The sequence below is a fragment of the Galleria mellonella genome, unplaced genomic scaffold (genome assembly GCF_026898425.1).
Source record: "Galleria mellonella isolate WM207_F2 unplaced genomic scaffold, CSIRO_AGI_GalMel_v1 utg117, whole genome shotgun sequence".
Taxonomy (NCBI): domain Eukaryota; kingdom Metazoa; phylum Arthropoda; class Insecta; order Lepidoptera; family Pyralidae; genus Galleria; species Galleria mellonella.
Window position 1 is genome coordinate 6003106 of NW_026441980.1, and position 22410 is coordinate 6025515.

The 22410-nt window shown below is 33.4% G+C and overlaps 1 protein-coding gene across 1 annotated transcript; it reads left to right on the forward strand.

Moving 5' to 3' along the window:
- Nucleotides 1-1131: 1131 nt before the first annotated feature.
- On the forward strand, nucleotides 1132-22041 carry LOC113511780 (probable tubulin polyglutamylase TTLL2). The gene is made up of 13 exons (XM_052896385.1): nucleotides 1132-1302; nucleotides 1374-1468; nucleotides 5046-5168; nucleotides 7204-7307; nucleotides 15492-15642; nucleotides 16106-16268; nucleotides 16791-16904; nucleotides 17565-17770; nucleotides 18227-18378; nucleotides 18836-18992; nucleotides 19837-19920; nucleotides 20989-21183; nucleotides 21772-22041. Exons 2-13 carry the CDS (start codon nucleotides 1388-1390, stop codon nucleotides 21964-21966), a joined length of 1725 nt encoding a protein of 574 aa, XP_052752345.1. The 5' UTR covers nucleotides 1132-1302; nucleotides 1374-1387; the 3' UTR covers nucleotides 21967-22041.
- Nucleotides 22042-22410: the final 369 nt, after the last annotated feature.

Consider the following 22410-nt stretch of genomic DNA (forward strand, 5'->3'; position numbering starts at 1 on the left):
TGAACAAAATAGAAGAAATTTTGAATAGTTGTTGGTTGTATAGGAGTCTATATTCTTTTTATTTTTGATATGGGCAGAGTCTTAGTTTTAAAAATCGCTAAGGATTTCGAATTAATCTTTTGCAATACAATTAATTATATTATTATGTACCTGACCAATTAATGTTCATAATGTTCATTAAGTTCAAAATGTCTACTTTAAAAAAATAAAAACCAAAAAAACTAATCATAAAAATAATATTGCTATAATAATTCACAATTATTAAGTATTTAGCAAATAGGTATAAAGTAGTATTTAATAATTATTTAAAAGCGATTATTTTATGCAATTGCAAATGATAAACCTCAATGGTTTTCTCGTGTAACTTCAAGTGGTAATCGTCACATACATTTTTTTATGCGACTTAGAATGGCAAACATGCTGACGCCCCACCTGATGGAAAGTGGTATATTGGTGGATACAACAGAGTTTACTGTTTCGCCCATGATACCTCCCATGCGCTACCATTCCTGAGGATTCAGGTATTAGTCCTCTGTACCCTGTAAATTACTGCCATATTCCACCCTTTAAACTGAAATACAGCCATGCAAACACAACTGTTTCACGGTAGAAACACGAATGGAATAGAGGTGCCCAAGCAAATGACTTTTGTACAAAGTCTCCATTTGGTAAGATACAGATCATTCTCCCTCAAACAAAGTCTCCCACTGGTATGTTCACCCTTCATCTATTCTTATAATCTCATGGCATTCCTGAGAACGATGACGCACTGTAATTTTAATAAGGACTATTTTTACCCTATTTGATAAGTAATTTTTACCAGTCATTATGAATTCACGTTTGTAATAAACAATTTACAATCATAATAATGATTGCATGACGATGGTTAATAAGTATAAGAAAAATGAATACCATTTCAGTTCATTTCCCGTTTAAAACATTGTACTCGCCAATTACCTTTCATTTGGCAGTCAGCGTAATACAGACGCGTCATTAGACCTAAATGCATTATCGTAGTTACGTAGCATTTACTGAGCCCGCGTGACACGAAGGCACGATTGTAAATCAGTGTAGGGGTTACCTAAGTTACTCCGGGGTGCACTGTCGGATTTGAACAGTGTAGGGCGGGCGGGCGAGTCAGCCGGTCGCCTCTTCCATCTCAAAACTTAACGTGTTTATAACTTTTTTTTTCATACGGAACTTAAAACTTATCAATTGACATGCATTAGAAATTTTGCAATATATGCATGAGGCGTGTCCTCGATTAATGCAATAAAACAATGACCACGAGGGGAAGTAGATGTGAGGAACTATTTTTGGTATTATTTTTTTTTTATTTTATCATATAACAATATTGAATAATGAAATTTTAGGATCGAGGCCAACAATGGAGGGATGTTACAACGATGATGAGCCGTTCATATATAGACTTAACGATAACGGAACAGGACCGAGTCTGCTTGTCAAGGTAATGTTATGTTTATATTGTTTTCCTTATTAATAATATTTATTCAAGATTTTATTCTTTTTTTTATGCAACTTAGTGATGGAAAGTGGTAACCGTCGCCTATAGACATGAGCAGTACCATGGACATAACAGAGTATACTGTTTCGCCCATGATACCCCCCATGCGTTGCCATTCCTGAGGACTTAGGTGTTATTCCTTTGTACCCAGTAAATTCACGCCATATCTCACCCTTCAAACCGAAACACAGCCATGCCAACACAACTGCTTCACGGTTGAAACACGAATGGGACAGAGGTACCCAAGTAATCGACTTTTGTACAAAGTCTCCCTCTGGTAAAAATTCTACATAAAGATTTCAATTTTGTTAATACTTGTATGCAATCAACTCGGTATTAAAGTTTTCCGATTAAAAAAGAGTCATTATAATCGGTTCACACAATATACAGACTTTAATGATAGATGGGATAATCAAAGGCATTAGACAACGCCTACTGCCGTTTCTGGAATTGATTTAGTTTGTTAATGTGTTAATGATGTTCGTTGAATGATGAATGTTGACCGAAAGTTAGTCGACAATTTAAACTGACACAAAGTTCTTACAAATAGACTTGGAATAACAAACAAGCTGTTGGTTCACCTGATTGAAAGCGATAATCATCTTATATACATGAACAGTATCGTGGTTATCAAGAAATAAATGTATTCTGTGATGCAATTCATATGCAAACTAATGCGTTATTGTTCCTATGGACGCATTTTTTTAATAGATGATAATGAAACGGTAACCTTGCCTGAGCTATGCTATGGTGGTATACAGTATGCGCAGGCGGGGCACCAGTGAGGGATGAAAGGTGAAAATAAAGACAGGTCAGTTAGTCTATTGCGATGAATGCAGCTGAATTCAGCACGATGGTTTCCAGGGAGGACCACGTGGGGGTCGACCTGACAGGGTAAATTGGTGCTCGGTAGTCTGTATTATTAACAATTCCTTCTCCCCAGACTTTCGTCTTGGGAAAGGTGAATGAGCGGACCTTTAGCTTAGTCCTATTGGTTAAAGTAGGCTATCAGCTATAGAAGAAACCTATGTTAACGTGGCCTTATCCATAAGGGTCCAGAGATACAAATAGGTACAAAATAAAGAAAAAAGAAATAATTTATTCATAGAATTATGCAACTTACACAGTAGTATAAATGACAAAACTAAAAATAAAAACAAATAAACTGTTCTCAAGTTTGACAATATATTATACTCGTACCATGCAAAGTATACCATGGGCATCACAGTATATTTTGTGATGCCCATGTACACAGGAGATGGTTACCATTTTCCAAAAAGTGGGCCATTAGTTTATATACCGTTCTGAGTATCATAAAAAAAAATAGAATTTAAAATTGCGTGTGTTTTTGTTATGACTCTGCTTTATTCCGCTGTTTCGCTCACGTGAATCTATCACGTCACTATATAAAGTATTATATGTTCTAAATTAGGATGTAACCTATCAATGTTCCAAATTTCATTCAAATCCGTTCAATAGTTTTTGCATGAGATAGTAACAGACATCCGTCCATACTCACAATCTTTTTATGCAATGGCAAATAAGCGTACATACCACCTTGTGGAAAGTATACCACTTTTTACCATTGCTTAAATTTTCACGTTTGTAGAATTTAATATGTGGTCTACATGAGAATTGTAATAGGTATTTATTAGAGAAATTAATTATAAACAAATATATCAATAAGATAAATTGACGTTTATCTACGATAATTGATTCATAATCAGCGGTCGGAATAGGTTGAGCTATTTATAGTACCAATGGCACGCGAGCGTAGTATAGATATGCCTTTATTACAATAATATTATTTGTGAAGGAAAATATTGTCCGTGAATTTTGTATGATTATTAATTACTACAACCCGTATTGAAAATATTATTACAATGAGATATAATTTATGAAAATTCACAGTTTAATTATTAAACTGTGAAAATTTTCACAAAAGTCTAAAAACATTTAGTGAAATACCTTTTTTTATTACGCAACGTGGATGGCCCGTCCATAATAGAAAAGGTGAACCTGAAGGAATGCTGATACGATTACTTATTTAAATGCTTTTGTACATTCACTTCAATATAGATATCAGGTTACAATGAAAATATACACAGGCCGACATATCTGTCGAAGGGATTATTCCTAACTTAATTAGAAGTTATTAATAATTGTTTTATTTATGGCTTGTTACACTAAATAAATTTTATTGATGTATTATATTAGCATTTGTTTTATTTAAAAAAGGATAAATTCTTTCATTATTAATAACGTGATAAAACTGAGAATAAAACATTATCGATTTGTTCGATCCAATGAATATTTGTAATTCCAATGTCATGTCTATATGATGATGACGTTCTACGGTCGGATCACTGACCCGTAATCGGTGTACATATTCTGATCAATTAATAAATGAAATCGTTGATGTGACACGTGTTTACCTTGTATGCAGTTAGTCAATCGTGGGAAAATAGGGCGTACGTTTACAAGGTTGTCCCTTTTGATGTTTACTTTTTTAGAAAGTTAATAAAATGTGACTGTGACTGTGAAATTATGTCAATGTCGTGTTTTATATGTATGTATTTTCTATGTGTTTATATTAGATAGGTATACTCGTAGCTTATAAAGGCCGTTCGTTGTTTTCTCAATGTGAACATTTCTTGTAATTGTTTGTATCTATAATAAGTTTACTATTGTAATCTTTTGGAGGAAACAATAAAGAGTATCTATCCATATATCTATTTCCTAAGTACTAGTATTAATCCGCGATTTCGCCCGTGTTACAGGGATATTTGCGTAATCGGGAAAAAAAGTAGCTTATGTGCTTCTCCGTTTTAAATACTGGTTCCTTATGTTTCTTTTATGAGTAATAATAGAATGGTAAGTCCGTAAATGCTGTGAGTAAATGCTAAAGGGATACCAATGAGAGATAATAGGTGAGGATGAAAGTAGGTCAGTTAGTCCATCGTGACGAATTCAATAAAGATTAAACACGATGACGAGGGAGAACCGCTTGCAGCTCGACCTGATGTTAGTATATTGCTAGTTATTGGACGGGTCAAACAATTTCTTTCCCTTCAGTTTTTTATGTTACACCGAATGATATTTGAATTGAATAATTACTTAATTTAAAAGGCGAAATAAAAATTGTTAATATAATTCTAAAGGAACGCCCTAAGTGCTAGTGAAAAGGAATATTATTCTTAAAAAAATAAACTCGTTTACTATTAGCCTCTTCCCTCTATATATGGGATTTATATATTGTTTAATTTCTCATAACATAGCTTGAGAGCCTTGGGGGTAATAAATCCCTTAATAAGGAGTAGGCATAGGATTATCTAGCGCCTGTTACAGAATAAGGAGCAGAGCTTTCAATTACAGACAGAAACATGTCTGAGAGTACATAAGTACCTTTTTTTAAAGATCTAGCTCCCTTCTCTTCTCCATAAATAATTTTAAATACGCCCACTGCCGTTATTATAATTTATTATTTTTATTATTTAATGTGAATATTATTTTTATTTAGATATGCGCAGAACGCGGATGGCGTATGTACCAGGGTTACAATGGACACGAGGACAAGTGGAATCTTTGGTGGCGAACAAGTGCCTTCCCTTCAGCGTGTTATAAGGCACTTGGCGATTGGCAGGTTATTTTCTTATTATTTCTTATAGGGTTATTCCATAATATTCTTAAGGTTGTTCTGTAAATGACCATCTTATCCTATTAGGGTATTTATGGATGAAAATGGAACGGTAATCCTACCTGCGCTATTGGAATACATTGGCGGGGTACTAGTAAGCGATGATTTTTTTTATACAACTTAGAATGGCAAACAAGCTGACGGCCCACCTGATGGAAAGTGGTAACCGTCGCCTATAGAAATGAGCAGTACCATGGACATAACAGAGTATACTGTTTCATCCATGATACCTCCCATGCATTGCCATTCTTGAGGACTCAGATATTATTCCTCTGTACCCTGTAAATTCACGCCATATCACACCCTTCAAACCGAAACACAGCCATGCAAACACAACTGCTTCACGGTAGAAATACGAATGGGACAGAGGTGCCCAAGCAATCGACTTTTGTACAAAGTCTCCCTCTGGTAAATAGATGGGGATGCAAGCAGGTCAGTTGGCCCATCATCATAAATCCATCCTAACGTATTCTAACAGTTCTAATGGTTCAGTTCATCTACCTAATAAGGTCATGCTAATTGATTTCACATTTGTCGAATTTAAGTAAGATAATAACTTAAATATTAAAAAAAAAAGTTATTTAAGTTACATTTGCAAACACAAACACACACACACATACGCATAATCTATATATATATGTACATTCTAAACGTTTGACTGATAGAGAATGTTATTATATTAGACTTAAATCCGTTATATTGTTCCGTGTACTTTGAGGTTAATAAAATTATAAATAGTTACTTTAACGTTTCGCGTTTGAATTTTACGTTTGAATCCTAGCACGAATTACATTATCGATAAAGTATTTATCTACTCTTTTTTTAATAGATGACAATGGAATGGTAACCCTGCCTGCGCTAACGGTATATGCTGGGACACTAGTGAGGGATGATAGATAAGGATGCAAAGGCAGGTCAGTTAGCCCATCGTGATGAATACACTTGGAATGGGGGAAAGGGATTGTTAGTAATGGAGATTGAGAATCCAATTGCTAGCAATATACCCAACCAGATCGATCTCCTCGCGGTTTTTCCTGGAAACTATCATAGTTAATTCCTGATGAATTCATCATGATGGGCTAACTGGTCTGTTTTCATTCTCATCTATCACCCTTCATTGGTGATCCGCCAGCGTATCCCGTTAGCGCGGGCGGGGTTGCCATTCAATTTTCACCCATAAAAAAAATACACTTGGAATTCAGCACAATGGTTTCCAAGGGGACCACGGGGAGGTCCACCTGATAGGGTATATTGCTAGCAATGGGACTGGTTGTCCGCATTACTAATAATCCCTTCTTCATCCCCTATTACCTACTTGTAATATAATTACAGTTATTAGGAAGTTAACAAATTGATTTATTGATTGAGCAAAGAAAACTTGAGTGGCGACCTCGTACGGGCAAACGCAGTGTAGGACGACCCCCCATTAGATGGAGTGACGACCTAAAATGCATTGTAGGAGGTAGTAGGCCTGTAGCGCAGGACCGTTCTTTATGGTAGTTTAATGGGAGGCCTATGTTGATCAATGTACAGATAATGTTGAAATTAATTGATAATCGCTTGAAACATCTATTTTCATTTCTAATACATTATTTGATTTATTAGTTGAAAGATGTATTCTATATTACGTAAACCATGTATATGTGATAAGAACCGGTTAATCAACCTTGAACCCTAACCTAGAAATCTGACGGTTTTATTTACTGCAGTAACACCTTAGAACCGCATAGTAAGCGCTTGCTTGATTTACGCAATCGGTACTGACTTTGATTACGCGGACTTCGATTACAGATATTAAGATTGGTAAGATTGCTTCAATTGTTTAGTATGTCTTAACTAGTTTAATACAAATAAGTACTTCGTAGGATCATCTTTGTAGTGAACTGGGTGAAGAACCCAGAAACTCGCAACTGATATCAATTTAGATAATTGAATACACTTATTTTATTTTATTTTGAATTCAATTGTATACATTTTTCAGTTCATGAATCATATACCTAAAGGAGGGTCGATATGTCGAAAGGATGGACTATCCAGATTACTTCGTTGTATGAGGAGAATTTATGGTTCCATATATGACTTCAGGTAATATTTATTTCTTTTACTTTTTTTTTCATTTACTCATCAATGGTGGACAAAGGACACATAATATATATATTTCCGTTAATATAATAGTAAAATTAGGTTTACATTTACTTTCCATAACTCTGTGTGATGACAGAATAAGAATGTAAATTGTAACCATTTCTATTCACCTCCATTCATATCGTACCAGGAAATTAGTATCCAGTAATAGTGATGATGAGGAAGTCCTGAAAAGAGTGAACGAGAAAAGAACATTAATTAAAATAATAGAGAACAGAAGAGGCAAAATGCTGGGCCACCTTATACGACATGACGATTTTTTTAAGAGCATAGTTTTTAAGAGCATAGTAGAGGGCAAAAGAGGAAGAGGAAGACCGAGGAATAACTATATGGGACAGATAAAAGAAACACTAGGTGTCATGTCGTATAGGGAGATCAAGGCTGAATGAAAATACATGAATTAGTTGCACCGACAAGAGGAAACTCTTAAATGAAAAGAAGAATAGTGATGACATTAATTTAAAGGTTGCATAAACGATATATCTTCTTTGGGAAGATACACTTTATATCCTGAGGAGATATAAATATCGCTACTTAGAACATCTTAAAATTCCTATCACTAACAGGAATTAGCAGGGAACTCTAAAAAAGGGCGAGTTCAATAGATCATAGAGATCAGAGTATGACAGGTTTTTCTACCTTAAAAGCCCATTTCTTAATGATAATAAGTATGTCTGCATGAAAGTTATGATTATTTACAAAGAAAATTAGAATCGAATATTTCATTCTTATAACGTTTTAACATTTCATTCGTACTGTCGTTTATCGAAAGTCATTTAGTCGTCGATCGAATCTTTAATGCTAATTTATGTGTCTCACACTAATTGGGTTACAGAAATAAAAGTCCAAATATAAAAGTTATTTTAGTACAAGGCTATATTTGTATTGGGTTCGTTCTTTTTTTACAATTTAAAACCATGGAACGATGTAAAAGATGTAAAAAATATTTCTGGCACACGCAAGAGCTATTGAATCAGAATAATGACTGTAAATGGTAATTTTATTTATCCTGACGGAATTAACGTCGCTGGCGGGATCTCGTGTTGTTTTACAAATAGATTAATAAAATTGATTTAAACCTGACGTATTACAACATCAGCCCCATTATTTTGCTTTTCAGCGATTTATTATTGTCTGTTTCATGTTAGTTTGTTGTCACAAAAAATGTAAAGGTACATTTAGAGTTTAACGAAAAGATAAAATAAACCTTTATTCATCTATTCATGTATTGACCAAAAGGAGACTGTACAAAAGTCGTTTGCTTCGGTACCTCTGTTCCATTCGTGTGTCTACTGTGAAGCAGTTGTGTTTGCATGGCTGTGTCTCGGTTTGAAGGGTGGGATATGGCGTTTACAGGGTATAGGGGAATAACACCTGAGTCCTCAGGAATGGCAACTCATGGGGGTTATCATGGGCGAAACAGTATACTCTGATATGTCCATGGTACTGCTCATGTCTATAGGCGATGGTTACCAATTTCTATAAGATGGGCTGTCAGCTTGTTTGCCATTCTATTTATTCATTATCTAATTAAATAGAATAAATACTTATTTCTAGATTTTTTTAAGTGTAGAAACTTTAGGGTGCATAGTATTTACCAAGACCATTCGCTTATAATAACTCAGAGAGGAAAAGTATTGGCGAAGATATCTTGTAATTATGTTTAAATTACTACATTTCTAATGTAGGTAGTATATTAATTTATTGTAACATTTATTATATAGGCCGGTTGGTATTATATTTATGAAATATTATAATATATATTGGTATTTCATTTAACTATTTATTTGTAGTTTATGTATGTATTGATGTTGTTCGCACAGCACCTTAGTTGCTCTCTTATATGCTTTCCTACTGTATTGGGTTGGCTGGAAGAGATCTCTTTCAGAGATAAGTCTACCCTTGCTCGCAATATTTATAAATTTATTATATATGTAATTTACAAGTGCAATATATATATATATATATATATATATATATATATATATATATATATATATATATATATATAGAAACACACTTATTTAAACGAAAAATTAAGGTAGATACCATTACAACAAAGGTAGATAATGAATTCGCGGTGTCTGTTACAATTTAGTAAGGGAACATGTTGATTGTAGCAAGTACGGTACTGAGGCATAAGTCGTGATGTACCGAATTGGTCTTTTTGTTATTCGAGTATTTTGGTACTCGAATAATAAAAAGTAAAGTAAAAAAATAATTTAATACGGATTCGAATTTAAGGACTTTGTTAAGTACTCGAGTATTCGAGTACTTTATTATATGAGTATTTTTTCAATTATATAATATTTCAAAAAGAAAACTATTCAGTAATCTAATAATTCGTCCCTTGGTAATTAGTTTTTCAATATGTAAATTTATGTAAATATTAGCATCTATGTGTACCAATTAATATCAATATCGCATTTGAGTTTTCTATCACTTCCTTACTATCGAATGGAAGAGAATACTTCTATTATACATACTTTTTAAACCAAAGAACAAATAATTAAGAAAATATTATTTTCTGGAAAAGAAAAACTTACCATAAACACACGAGTAATATTTGACTACCGTAAGTACTCGAAATCATTATTCAAATAACGCTTATCCGAGTTCTGTATACTGAGTATTCGAAATACTCATTTAATATTTGAGTCTGTATTCGAATCAGCTGTAACTTGGCACATCACTAAGCACGAGTCAATCGCGCGCGTCATCAGTTATTTGAATGAAACCACGCTTTCATTGCGTGTTACACGGCATTACTCCACAGTTTTTTATAGACATACAAAAAACGGATTTGCACCAAAATAAAACCATATGGCAGATGATGACTTGCTTAAATTTTTAGGTTTCACCGTTCTAGTTGAATAATTTCCTTTATGCACAATAGTTATTGTCTCATCATCAACCAGAGGGAAACTTTGTACAAAAGTCGTCTGCTTGGCAACCTTTGTTTCATTCGTATTTCTGCCGTGAAGTTATGCTTTTATTATTGTTTCGGTTTGAATAGTGAGATATGGCAGTGAGAGTATGGAGGCATAACACAATAGTCCTCAGGAAGGACGACACAGATGTTGTCTATTGTAACCCTCATGCAGTATTAAATATTCAAATATTCTGGTATTTGATATTATTGGTGCTGTTCATTTTATGTATGTGCGACGGTTATCACTTTCTATCAGGTGGGGCATCGCTAGGTTGTTTGCACTTCTAAGTTGAATAAAAATCAATATAATTTCAGTCCTTAATTATTCAGTGCTGAGCATATTCCTATTCCATAGATAAATAATACGTCATAAGGAACTGTCCCGAACCATGTGCATCCCCTGATATTTCGAGGTCGTTACTCCAGGTAGAGAGAGGTTTTTCTTTTTTAATGATAACCCCGCCGGCACTATCGGTATTCGCTAGCGGGACACTAGTGAAAGGTGATATAGGTGATAAATGAAGATAAAATCTGGTTTTACCAATTAGGAATTCACCAATAATTAACCACGACGGTTTCCAAGGGGAACCGAGTAGAGGTCAACCTGTTAGGGTATATTGCTAGTAAAACGGCTGTTAGACCCCATTACTAACAATCCCATTTCCCCCTGTAGAGAGGGGTTGTTCAACATTGTGTTTACCTGTATGGGGTCGCCACTCAAGAAACTTTTTTCCCCATCAGTTATTAATTTTATAAGCTGTAGGGTCAGTTCATTATCATTTTTTGTCTCCTTTTTACTACACTTTTATATCGACTTCGTGTACAAGTTTCGTGTACTTTTTAAATTTAAAGTGAAACTATAAGCTATAAGTTTCATAAATAGTTGCTAGTAAGGACTATAAAGCTGAACGTTTAGTGAAGTTAAATTAAAAAGTGCATTTAATAAAACTAGTTTTATTTCATTGTTTCAAATGTATTGTATAAATAAACATACTTCATAAAGTTAACTACAAGACTCAGCGCCGCTAATAGTTTTATCTTCTGTTTGTATTTTCAAAACTTTAAAAGGTCAAGCTAATTAATTATACGAAGGTGAAAGTTCAGGGCAATATAAAATTATAGATTCAATTTATTAATGAACAATATCCCTGCAATTACTCCAAGTGGTACCGCAGTCGCGTGACGATTGCAAAAAGGGAACTAAACGAATGTCGTACTTTTATTTCGATTCTGTTGCTCGCTTGGGCACGTTAGGAATTTATATCTAAATAGGCAAATATAAATGCATTTATTCGAAACATTTTAAAGGTATCTATCGACATCATAGATTTTATTACATTGATTGATTGATTGATTATTATCATAGATTACATTGTTTTGTCACTTTCAAATTAGGAATTTAGCACAAAAGAAAGACATAAAACAGTTATATAGCTAAAATAGGTTTAATGTTTTTTTATGAATATGGTAGTTAGTCAGTTTAACATTCACTTTAGTTTAACAATGTCCACAATGTGATACTATATCATATACTGCATACATATATAGGTAACGATTGATTTCACACACTAGCTCACTTGTAATTTCGTTTTGCGTCTACTACAATAACCGATAGTTATTATAAATCGAATTTGAAATGAAACGGTAACCAACTTCTATTTAATTTATCACAGAAACACTCTTTAAATGAAAGTATTGGAAAATTGAAACGTTAAATGAATAAATCGGACGTCACACTGTGTTATGGTCCTGTCAATTATTTGTTTATTTATATTTTCATTCATTTCTATTAAAATAAACTATATCACATTATGTGAGACTATGCGGCGATCTTACGCGATACGGGTTCAGCATAGAATGGGCTACCCCTTCCTTTCCGGGATGAAAAGGATTGTTAGCAATGGAGTCTGACAGCCCCATTGCTAGCAATATGCCTTATTAGGTCAACCTCCACGTGGTTCCCCCTGGAAACCATCGTAAATAATTCTTGTTGAATTCGTCACGATGGGCCAACTGACCTACTTCATCCTCACTTATCATCCTTCACTGGTGCCCCGCCAGTGTATCCTGATAGCGCAGGCGGAGTTACCATTCCATTATCACCCATTAAAAAAACCCTTCCTTTCCCGTGGGTATCGTAATACGCGGCTAAGGGTACTTAACGGTCGAGAAATGGGCAGCAGCGTTTTTCTTAAAACATCATCAAAGCCTAACTGCGGTTGCCAACTAGCCTGTCAAGCGTGGTAACTATTGCCAAAACCTTCCTTTATAGGGGAGGTCTATGTTCAGTGGTGGACAGTTAAAGGCTGGTATGATGAAGCTGTGATAGCTCAGTCGAATAATGTTTGACTGTGAATTGGATATCTTAAGATCAAGGCTTAACTTTTGAATTTTCATGGTTGGGTTATGTAAAAAAAAGTGGCTTTATAAGTCACGTCAGAGGTTTACAATGAAGGTAGCCTAGAAACTCTTGACATCAAAGGACGACACTTTCACATTAGTAGGAGTAGCATTCTTTTATTTTTTTTTGTGCTAAAAAACACAAAAATAGTTCAGTCCTCAAATTAGAATACCTTGTGTTATAAGGAACCAGGTGATTAATATCTGGGGGCGCAACCAGAACACCTAAACCCGAGCCAATTCAGAAAAGTTTCTTTTCTAAATTGGCTTCACGCGTAATCGAACCTTGCACCTCTTTAATGTAAAGTGATGGGCCACCAACCTGCGGACCTAATTACTACTACAATTATAACGAAATATTATTAGCTCCACTTCTTTTTTTCTGAAATAGGTTAAAAAGAGTTTCGTTCTTCGGATGAACTAAACATTGTATGACGTTAGTTATTGCTCGCTGGCATTGTTTAGTGACTATGTCACTCGTAAATAAGAGTGAATATAGAAGGAAACATGAATATTTGAATGTTGTTTCAAATTATACTACTACTATGGGGTTCAGTTTGATGTTGTACAAAGTATTTTATTAAAAATATACTGGTAATATAATATGAAAGTGTAATAAAGTGGTTGAAAGATATGTATTTGGTTTAAAGAAATCAGAAGTAACCTAACACACAGCTTGAGGAACTGTATTCCAATGACAAAGAAAGGCTCTCAAAATTAAGTAAAATCTGTGTCTAATTCTACTGAAATTGTCAAATGTGTTGTTGGAAAAAGCAATTATATATATATATATATATATATATATATATATATATATATATATATATATATATATATATATATATACTTGAAACGATTCCTTATATATATAAAGATATATAATCAAATCAGGAATTCTGATTAAGACGACAACCCTAACATTATCAAATATCGGTTTCATGACATGTTAAGAAATATATATATTTCCCCATAATTCAATAGCCGTAAAATTCTGACTGTTCTTCATATTATAGGAGTTTACTTATGAACACCATTATCTATCATCGACATATACCATTTTATTTTCACTCGACTTGCGGATTCTCGTGTTATCTATGACTCTGCGTAACACGCAATATTTATTGTAAGTGCTCTACAAAGATCAGGGTTATGTTCATGTCGAAGTTCAGAGTCAACTTTCTGGTTTCATTTTTCTGTGAATTTAAAAATAAACATATGTACAACAAATGAGTTTTTACCACGGTTATATCTTTGTTTGTATGATATTACGACCTTGTTGCAAAAGTTATAACGTAACAGATGAAATGCAAGTATGATTTAAAGGCAAACAAAACAGTAATTCTATTTTAAAAAGTGTAACAATTACTGTGACAGTTGGTTAATATTCTGTCCTATTATTAACATTATATTTTTACTAAAGAAATATTGGTTGAAAAATATCAAAAATTTAGAATCTCTCTTATTAATTTTACAGCCAGACCATATAAGTTTCATTTGTAATACTTTTCCCTAAAAGGGTACTATTTATTTAATTTCATATAAAATCTTTAATATGTAGGGTCCGGGCTAGCTCTAGCACTGTCCTGAAGGTGTCTGCGAACCATCCAGACAGCCAGTACTTAAATCATTGTAGTAATGATTCACATGCTGGCTAATATGCAAAAAAAAAGAAGTAGGTTATATATGGATGAATAAAATGTTGTTTATTCACTCATATTTTATGAATATCTATATATGTAATTTATTATATGTAAGTTATTGTCTGTTGTGAACTTATAGATAGATAGATACTCTTCATTGTTTCCTCCAAAAGATTACAATAGTAAACTTATTATAACCAATAGTAAATGAATCTTGAAATAAATTATTTTATTATTATTACTTTCAAAATTCACTTGCAAACATTCCTGATTTTATATTTATATATAGCTGTAGATAGTTTGGTAGTTATGAAAGAATTACACGGAAGCTATGGTATCGAGTCAAAATTGAATAATGTCTCTTAGAGAATAATATATGATATTTGCCATAAATATAACAGTCAACATTTGTTTTCATATAAACGAAAAAGCTCAATTTGTCTCACATTCAAATTAGATGTTACTAGACATGAATCAATTTACTTGAGTAATGATTCTTCGAGGTTTTGAAATAAGCGTTCTAGATTCAGACTTTAGTTTTTGTATATAAGTATTACCTATAGGAAATAGAAAAACTAGTGAATAATTTGGTACCTAGACTTTTAAATACTAATACACAGCTATAAGAGAATGTTGATTATTTAGATTAAATTTCTAATAAAAGTGTCGTACCTACCGTACCATATCAGAAAAAAATTAATTTTCTGATATGATAACTTATTCAAGTTATTACTTACTTATTTTGGAAAGGCCAATCATATTATTTATTTAAAAAAATCGTCTTTTTTTAATTTACATTAATTTAAAAATGATCTGTATCCATTATTAACAATCCTCTTCCTCATAATAAGAGATATTGTTATTGAGTGCCACCCAATAACACGGAGACAACCCTGACTTTAACTTTCATGAATACGGTATCTTTTATTGTGGGGAAGGGGATTATATATATAATATGATGAATAAATCACTATCATACTATCCTGGAAACCATTATAGTTAAATCTTGGCGAATTTGTCATGGTGGGCCAACTGAATTCGTTTTATCCTCACCAGTATCCTGTTATTACAAACATGAACACAGGCGGATCACTGTTCCTTTTCCATATTTAATTAAAAATATTTCTAATTTGTCATTTCTGACATTTACAGTCCGCCGTGCTACCACTTGCCGTTGGAGTATGCGAAACTAGTATCAGAGTTTTCCCGACTGCGGCGGAGCGAGGACGACACTGGTTCGAATGTCGTGTGGATTCATAAACCAGTCGCGCAGAGCCAGGGCAGGGGGATTTTTCTATTTCGGGTAACTGTAGATATTCATTATTATACACTAGCACACTATTTTTACTGATTATTTATGACAAAAGAGATTTCTTTGCAAAATTTTATGTTATTAGACAAAAACTTTTTATCTGTGAAAAAGGTTGAGCATAACTTTATACAGTGAAGAGCTATTGGTATCTCATGACTCAAATTTGGTTCTGATGTAATTCACACACTTAAATTGTATTTTCATCAGTCATATGAGATCAATTCAGAATGGAAATGGAATTTGATAGAACGGTTTGTATTACATATCTCAAATAAACTCTGGATGGACTCAAATAAAATAAATGGATCAAAACGAATTGTTTAATTTCAATTGTCGTCAATTCTAAGTTGCATAAAAAATATATTTTATCGATATACCAACACTACTGGAATATTTTCTATTTTTATGGATGTTATTTGTTAGTTAATTTAATTAAGATTTATTTTCATTGCAGAGTATCTGCGAGATGCGTTGTGGTAGTTCGGCTGTTGTGCAACGATACATCGAGCGGCCATTACTGATTGCTGGATACAAGTTCGATCTACGGCTTTACGTGTGTGTACCTGGATATCGGCCTCTGACAGCGTATATGTATGCTGAAGGATTAGCTAGATTTGGTATTGTATACTATACCTGATATTATATACTGTAGTATATTATAGTCTCTATTATATTGTTTTTTTTTTGCAATTTAGAATAGCAAGCTTAAAGCCCACCGTAACTGTCGCCTATTTATATGAAAAATACCATAGATATCACAGGATACACGGTGTCCATAGTACATGTCATGACTAGATATTCCGCAACAGTTTGATTTTTATTCATGATATACTCGCTTTTATATTTTTTCATTCTATATTTTGATTCATTGCACTAGAGTTTTGTCAAAACAATTATATTCAATTTATATACTTAAAGTACGCGGTATTCCTGTAATTTGTATTTGGGGATTCGTAGATAATAAACGAAGAGATGGTTAGTAGCGTCCCTCTTAAAACATCCCCAAAGGGCTAACTGCGGCTCATATCAATATTTCTTACATATATCTCATGCACAGACATCATCTAGTTACGACTTTAATATATAAGCAAGATAATACAATAGAATAAAATAATTACTTTTTTTTTATTTAATTTCAGGGACAGACAAGTATACATTGACGGATATTCACAATCCATACAGACACCTGACCAATTCATCGTTGAATAAATCCGGACCAAGATATGCAGAGTGTAAAGATAGAATAGGTAGTGGTAAGTTAGAATGTTTTTGTTTTTTTTTATTTGTTTTATGTCGTGTGACCCTGGCATAGAATGGACTACCTATTCCTTTCCCATCGGTGTCATAGGAGGCAATTAATGGAATTTAATGGTTGACCTTAAAACATCACCGAAGCCTAACTGTTAACCAACCCGCCTACCAAGCGTGACAACTACTGTCATAACTTTCCTCTTATGGCTGAGGATATGTTTAGCAGTGGACAGTTAAAGCCTGATTATTTATTTATTTGCATGTACACAAGTAACAAATATAAGGTGGTTATAATGCCATTAGGTGTTTTTTACCTGTTAAACATGTATAGTACAGTAATGACGTGACCAATGGCATGATCAGAGAGATGATGGCGGTACAGAAAAAAGATCATAAAATAATTAGAAATAGTAAATATAAGGTTTCTTTTTTAAATAAAAAAAAAAAAACATTAATTACATTTTATTACTATATGAGTACTTGTACAATATATATACCAGGTTCGGGAACGTAACATTTTCAGAAATACCCGGCCATATGTTAGATATATTATACAGTACATGAAGCAATACGTCGTCGATCCTGAAGATATATTTTCATGCTTTTCTTGAACAATGTTATGCTACATATAGTCTCTACATTTCAAAATTAAATATTTTTAGGTTGTAAGTGGACATTAAAACAAGTGAGAAGGGCATTAATCGGGCGATGGGGTGCGGCCGAGTGGTTGGTATGGCAAAGAATTAGAGCTCTGGTCACCTTAACCTTATTTGCTCAAGCAGCCGGCACTCCTCCAGCCAGGAATTGCTTCGAGTTTTATGGATTTGATGTGCTTCTTGATGACTCTTTAAAGCCTTGGCTAATAGAGGTGAGATTTTACCAAAATGTTGTTTTTTAAGCGTCAGAGACTTAATGGATTCATTTTATACATAAAACTAATATATAGCAAGCAGTTGAAGCAGTACATTTTTATGCATCTTGGAATCATTTCATCTATCATGCAATGGAAAACAAACTGAAGAGCCCACTTGATAAAAGTAGTTTCTGTCATTCATATTAATTTCTTGAGAAAATGTTTTCTAAGAAGCTTGGTTAATTACTAAGAATTTCTGTATTTGGTCTCGCAATTCGGCTGTTGTACATGAGAATGTGGGTAGTCCAGGTCTCTTAGACTGTTTTAGTTCTGAGATGACTTTGTCACATGTCTCTAGAAGAGAATCTGTTGTCCTCAGAAAACCATTTAATATGCCAAACGTCTTCAAACTGACGACAAGATTTTTAGGATTTTTAATACCCATTTAAATTGATGTTTTAAATATTCAAGGTGAACCTGTCTCCGGCGCTGGGGGCGGACTGCGAGGCAGATGTAACAGTAAAACAGCCAATGCTCCATGAACTTTTCGACCTGCTGGGATTGCCGATGAAACACACTGGACTTTCATTGCTAAGAGGACAAAATCATATGAACATCACTAGGTAGAGATGTTGTTTATATATTATATAAAAGTGATAATAGTTTCCTAACGATGATGAATATAAACGATAGTTCATGCATTACTGTTCATGAAGACTAAAATATTACATAATTTCAGTTATATATTGAAAAATATACGTATATAGCTGTATGAGACAGTTATAGTGGTACAGCCTCTTGGCAATAAGAGCATAAGCAAGACAGAAATACCTATGATAGGTCTTTTTACAGTCTTCTCAATGAGATTAATTTTAAGGGACTAGGAACCTACTAATGTTGTCGATTGATTAATGATGGTGTGTGTACGAAAGTAAATAAGTATGGAATTTGGTACAATGTGCAGTCGTTTGGCTTGATGGAAGTACTATGAGCTACGTGATGACCATGTAAAGTTTATATGACATCTAAGAACTGTCAAAAACTTAGAAAATTTTTATTACGGATGCTTATTTGTTGTAGTTATTGTTCGGAGGATGAGAGTGGGATTCCTCGGCCTGCCCCAGTTCCAACGACAACTGTCAGACGCGGGACGCGGTGGAGACGTCGTCGAGCCATGCCGATACACTGTGTCACACTGCCGCCCAGTACAGCGGGAAGTGACACTGAAAAAGCTACGGTAAGGTAACATGTACGTAATATAATATGCACCAATTTCAGTCAAATGTGAATAGGCACCCCATAGACCAGCAAGCTCTATTTTAGATCACATCATCGCTTTCCAACAGGTAAGATCGTCATCAATCGCGGGACCCTCCAATAGTAAAGCCTACCTAAAAATGTTTTATAAGAAGCGTAGCAATCAAGCAATTCCATCCGTTTATATTAGTTATGCAGAGAACAGTTATACATTAGTTGTGATTTTTGTAAGAAATTTCTGTTTTCTGTATAACTAATTAGATCTAGTTGGAGCTAGTTATTCTTAACCTAACCGTCCAGGGTTGGTAAGTACGTGTAGTATTTTATTTCGAATTTTCTTTTTTACGTACCAGTGCTTTATTCCTCAGTTGGTTCTTACAACATCCTGACGATAAAAAGGCGTAATGACACATTACGTATTGGTATTAATTTTCGTATCTTCACAATCATATTATCAAATGGAACTCCGCAGTTTGAGAACCTTTATAACACAAAACGCATCAACTACTCGCTGACGACTCGTGTCTTTAATAAAGTAACATGAGTTACTTTATCAAGGAATTTAATTTGAATACTTTAAATGAATAATATAGTATTAGTAAATTAATTGAGGTATCTAATATCAATATTATTACTAACATGATATTCTTAATATGTTTTGAACATAATACTTAAAGTATTTGTATATTACCAGATCTTTTTTAAATTTAGTGGCTGTGGACATATTCAAGACAGCGATGTTTTTGTAGAATATAAGAAATAATAGTAATTTTTCTGTTACAACTTATATGAAATATAAATAAGGGTATTATCTATATTTCTAGGATACGAGTGAAACAACAAAGGAACTAAATATTGGACAGTTATCCATGTCATCGCCGGAAAGTTCTGACAATTCGGATATTCAGGTCTGTATTGTTTTACATATTAAAAATATAACGTAATTTAATAAGACACTAATGGCTATTTACAAAATTACGTATTTAATTACGTATTAAGTAAAATTATTTTATCAGGTGTCAGGTTAAATTTGTAATTTGTCACAAATAGCTGCCTTTGAAAATCTGTTCGACAGTTCACTGTCTTTATGTCTTTGTGATTATGAATTTTATTGAATTAAAGTCTGTGCTTTCACAAGAATTGTAATTCCTGCCAAAGCAAGAAATATCAATCAGACTATAACTTCCACATTAATCTTTGTCGCTTGTTACTACTCTTTGATATATATTAAAGTAGGTCAATTTTAGACCAGAGTTCTGAATAATTGCCATTAAATAACCAAATTATATTTGCGTGACAAACAGGTATCAATATTACAAATGTATTAAACAATCGCAAACAATTGAATAAGCCTTATTTTGAATTGTCTAGAGTCTAGAATCGTTAAACTGTAATTCTTTTCAAATATCTGTCATATTGTTTTAAATTCTTATCGTGACTGTTCTATAATTAGTATAAATCACGCGATTGAAAAAAAAAAGTTCTAGAAAAGTTGTAGAAATCAATAACTATGTTCTTTATTTATCAAGGAACAAATTCGCTAAGTGTTCTAAATTCAAGCTTCTTATTGAAATAAATAAAGAGGAAAAAACATGTAGTTTTCATATTATAATATTGTTAGTATTCTGAGAAAATATATACACATTACACATGTTATTATACTATATAGACTCTGTGGGATGTATCTCTGTTACATAATTAGTTTTATACTCGTAAATATAAGCCGCTTTTTTAGCTTTGATCTTCTTCGAAGAGTACATAATGTAATGCACCCTGACATTTCTGGATATTTATGTGATTAAAAAATGCATGACTGCTAAGAGAAATTAGATAATGTTGTAATAGAGTTAAAGTATAAAAGTTAAATCTAAATAATGTATTCATGATTTATTTCTATTTTTATTTAATATATCTATTTAATATAAGTACAAATTTATTATTATTATGATATTAATAATAATTTATGTAAATTTCAGTCCACATCGAGTATGGCCATAACATCAGCAGATTCGGTGGATGAGTCATGGAAAGGCGGGTACGCGACAGCGGCGAGTCGTAGACGTATGTTGAGCGCCTGCTCTTGGGGGAATGGAGTGCAGTGGCACCGCGCAACAGGAAGAGTAGGGCAATGGGTGCGAATATTCCCACACACAGTGTCTGGCGACGATCAAGTAAGCATATCTTTACTAATATTATTAACTTTACTGTTTATTTGTTTAGTACTTCTTGGTGCCTTAACCACTGAACAAATTGTCATGGATATACCTATACCCGTATTTTTTAGTATAGAGAAGGGCATAGGCAACTATACTGATCTATAAATATATCTAAATCACGTGGAAGGTAAATTCCGGGTAAAAGCTAGTACTTATAATATAAATATAAATTTTTCTTTGATTAGCTTAATAATGTAGTTGACTAGTAGTATTTGGTACTAGGCAATACACTTGAAAGTTATTTTATCTTTCTGATACTACACATAATACCGAAGTTTGTAAAGATGTTTGGATTATTGATTAATTATAATTTAAATTTACTATGTTTAGATGTGTTAATCACGTTTAAATGATCGATTAGATTTCAATGAAATCTACTACCTATAGGGATGAACCATATCCTAGAGGTATAGATATAATTTTTAAATTTAATTTAAATACTTCTCATATAGTCATTTACCATCAGGTGAGCCGCATGATCATTTGCCCTCTGTGTAAAAGGCAAATTTGCAATTAAGAGTTACCTTTTATTATATTTTCCAGTTACCAACAGAAGATGCACGCGAGAGTGTGGCCCAAGTGTCAAAGTTCATTCGTGCGGCACGGGAGGTGGTACGCGAGGGTGGTCGCGATATTCGCGGCCCTCGAGACGCGGCCCGCGACGCTGCTTTCGAGGCCGCACTGTGCCAGAAACTGGAATATAAAAACAATTTTGAAGTGTGGCTTCCACCATTCTGATGTGTTCAATTAATTATCTTTAAGCGATTAGTTAGTTAATAAATGCTTGCTCAATTTATTTGTACTGGAATATTTTGAATTGGCTGACAAACATTGTTGTGAAGGTTATGTTTATTCTTTTATTGGGTACTGTGACTATGATAGGATATTAAGATCAATGCTCTATCGAGAATTAAACTCGTAACCAACTTGTAATTTAGAGTATTACGGGTTTGATTCTTGTTTGAAGTATGAAACTATTTTAACTCATACCTAATTGTTGCCGAAGAAACATAACGGAATACGAGTATGCTATTGGTAAAGAAGGGACACTGGAAATAAAACTATATACTAAGTACTAACGTGGTAAACTAGTAAAATAATAAAAAACTGCATGTTATGGTAGAAGTTACGTACATACATATCTGTCACGCCTGTCTCCCATTAGGGTAGGCAAAAACAATG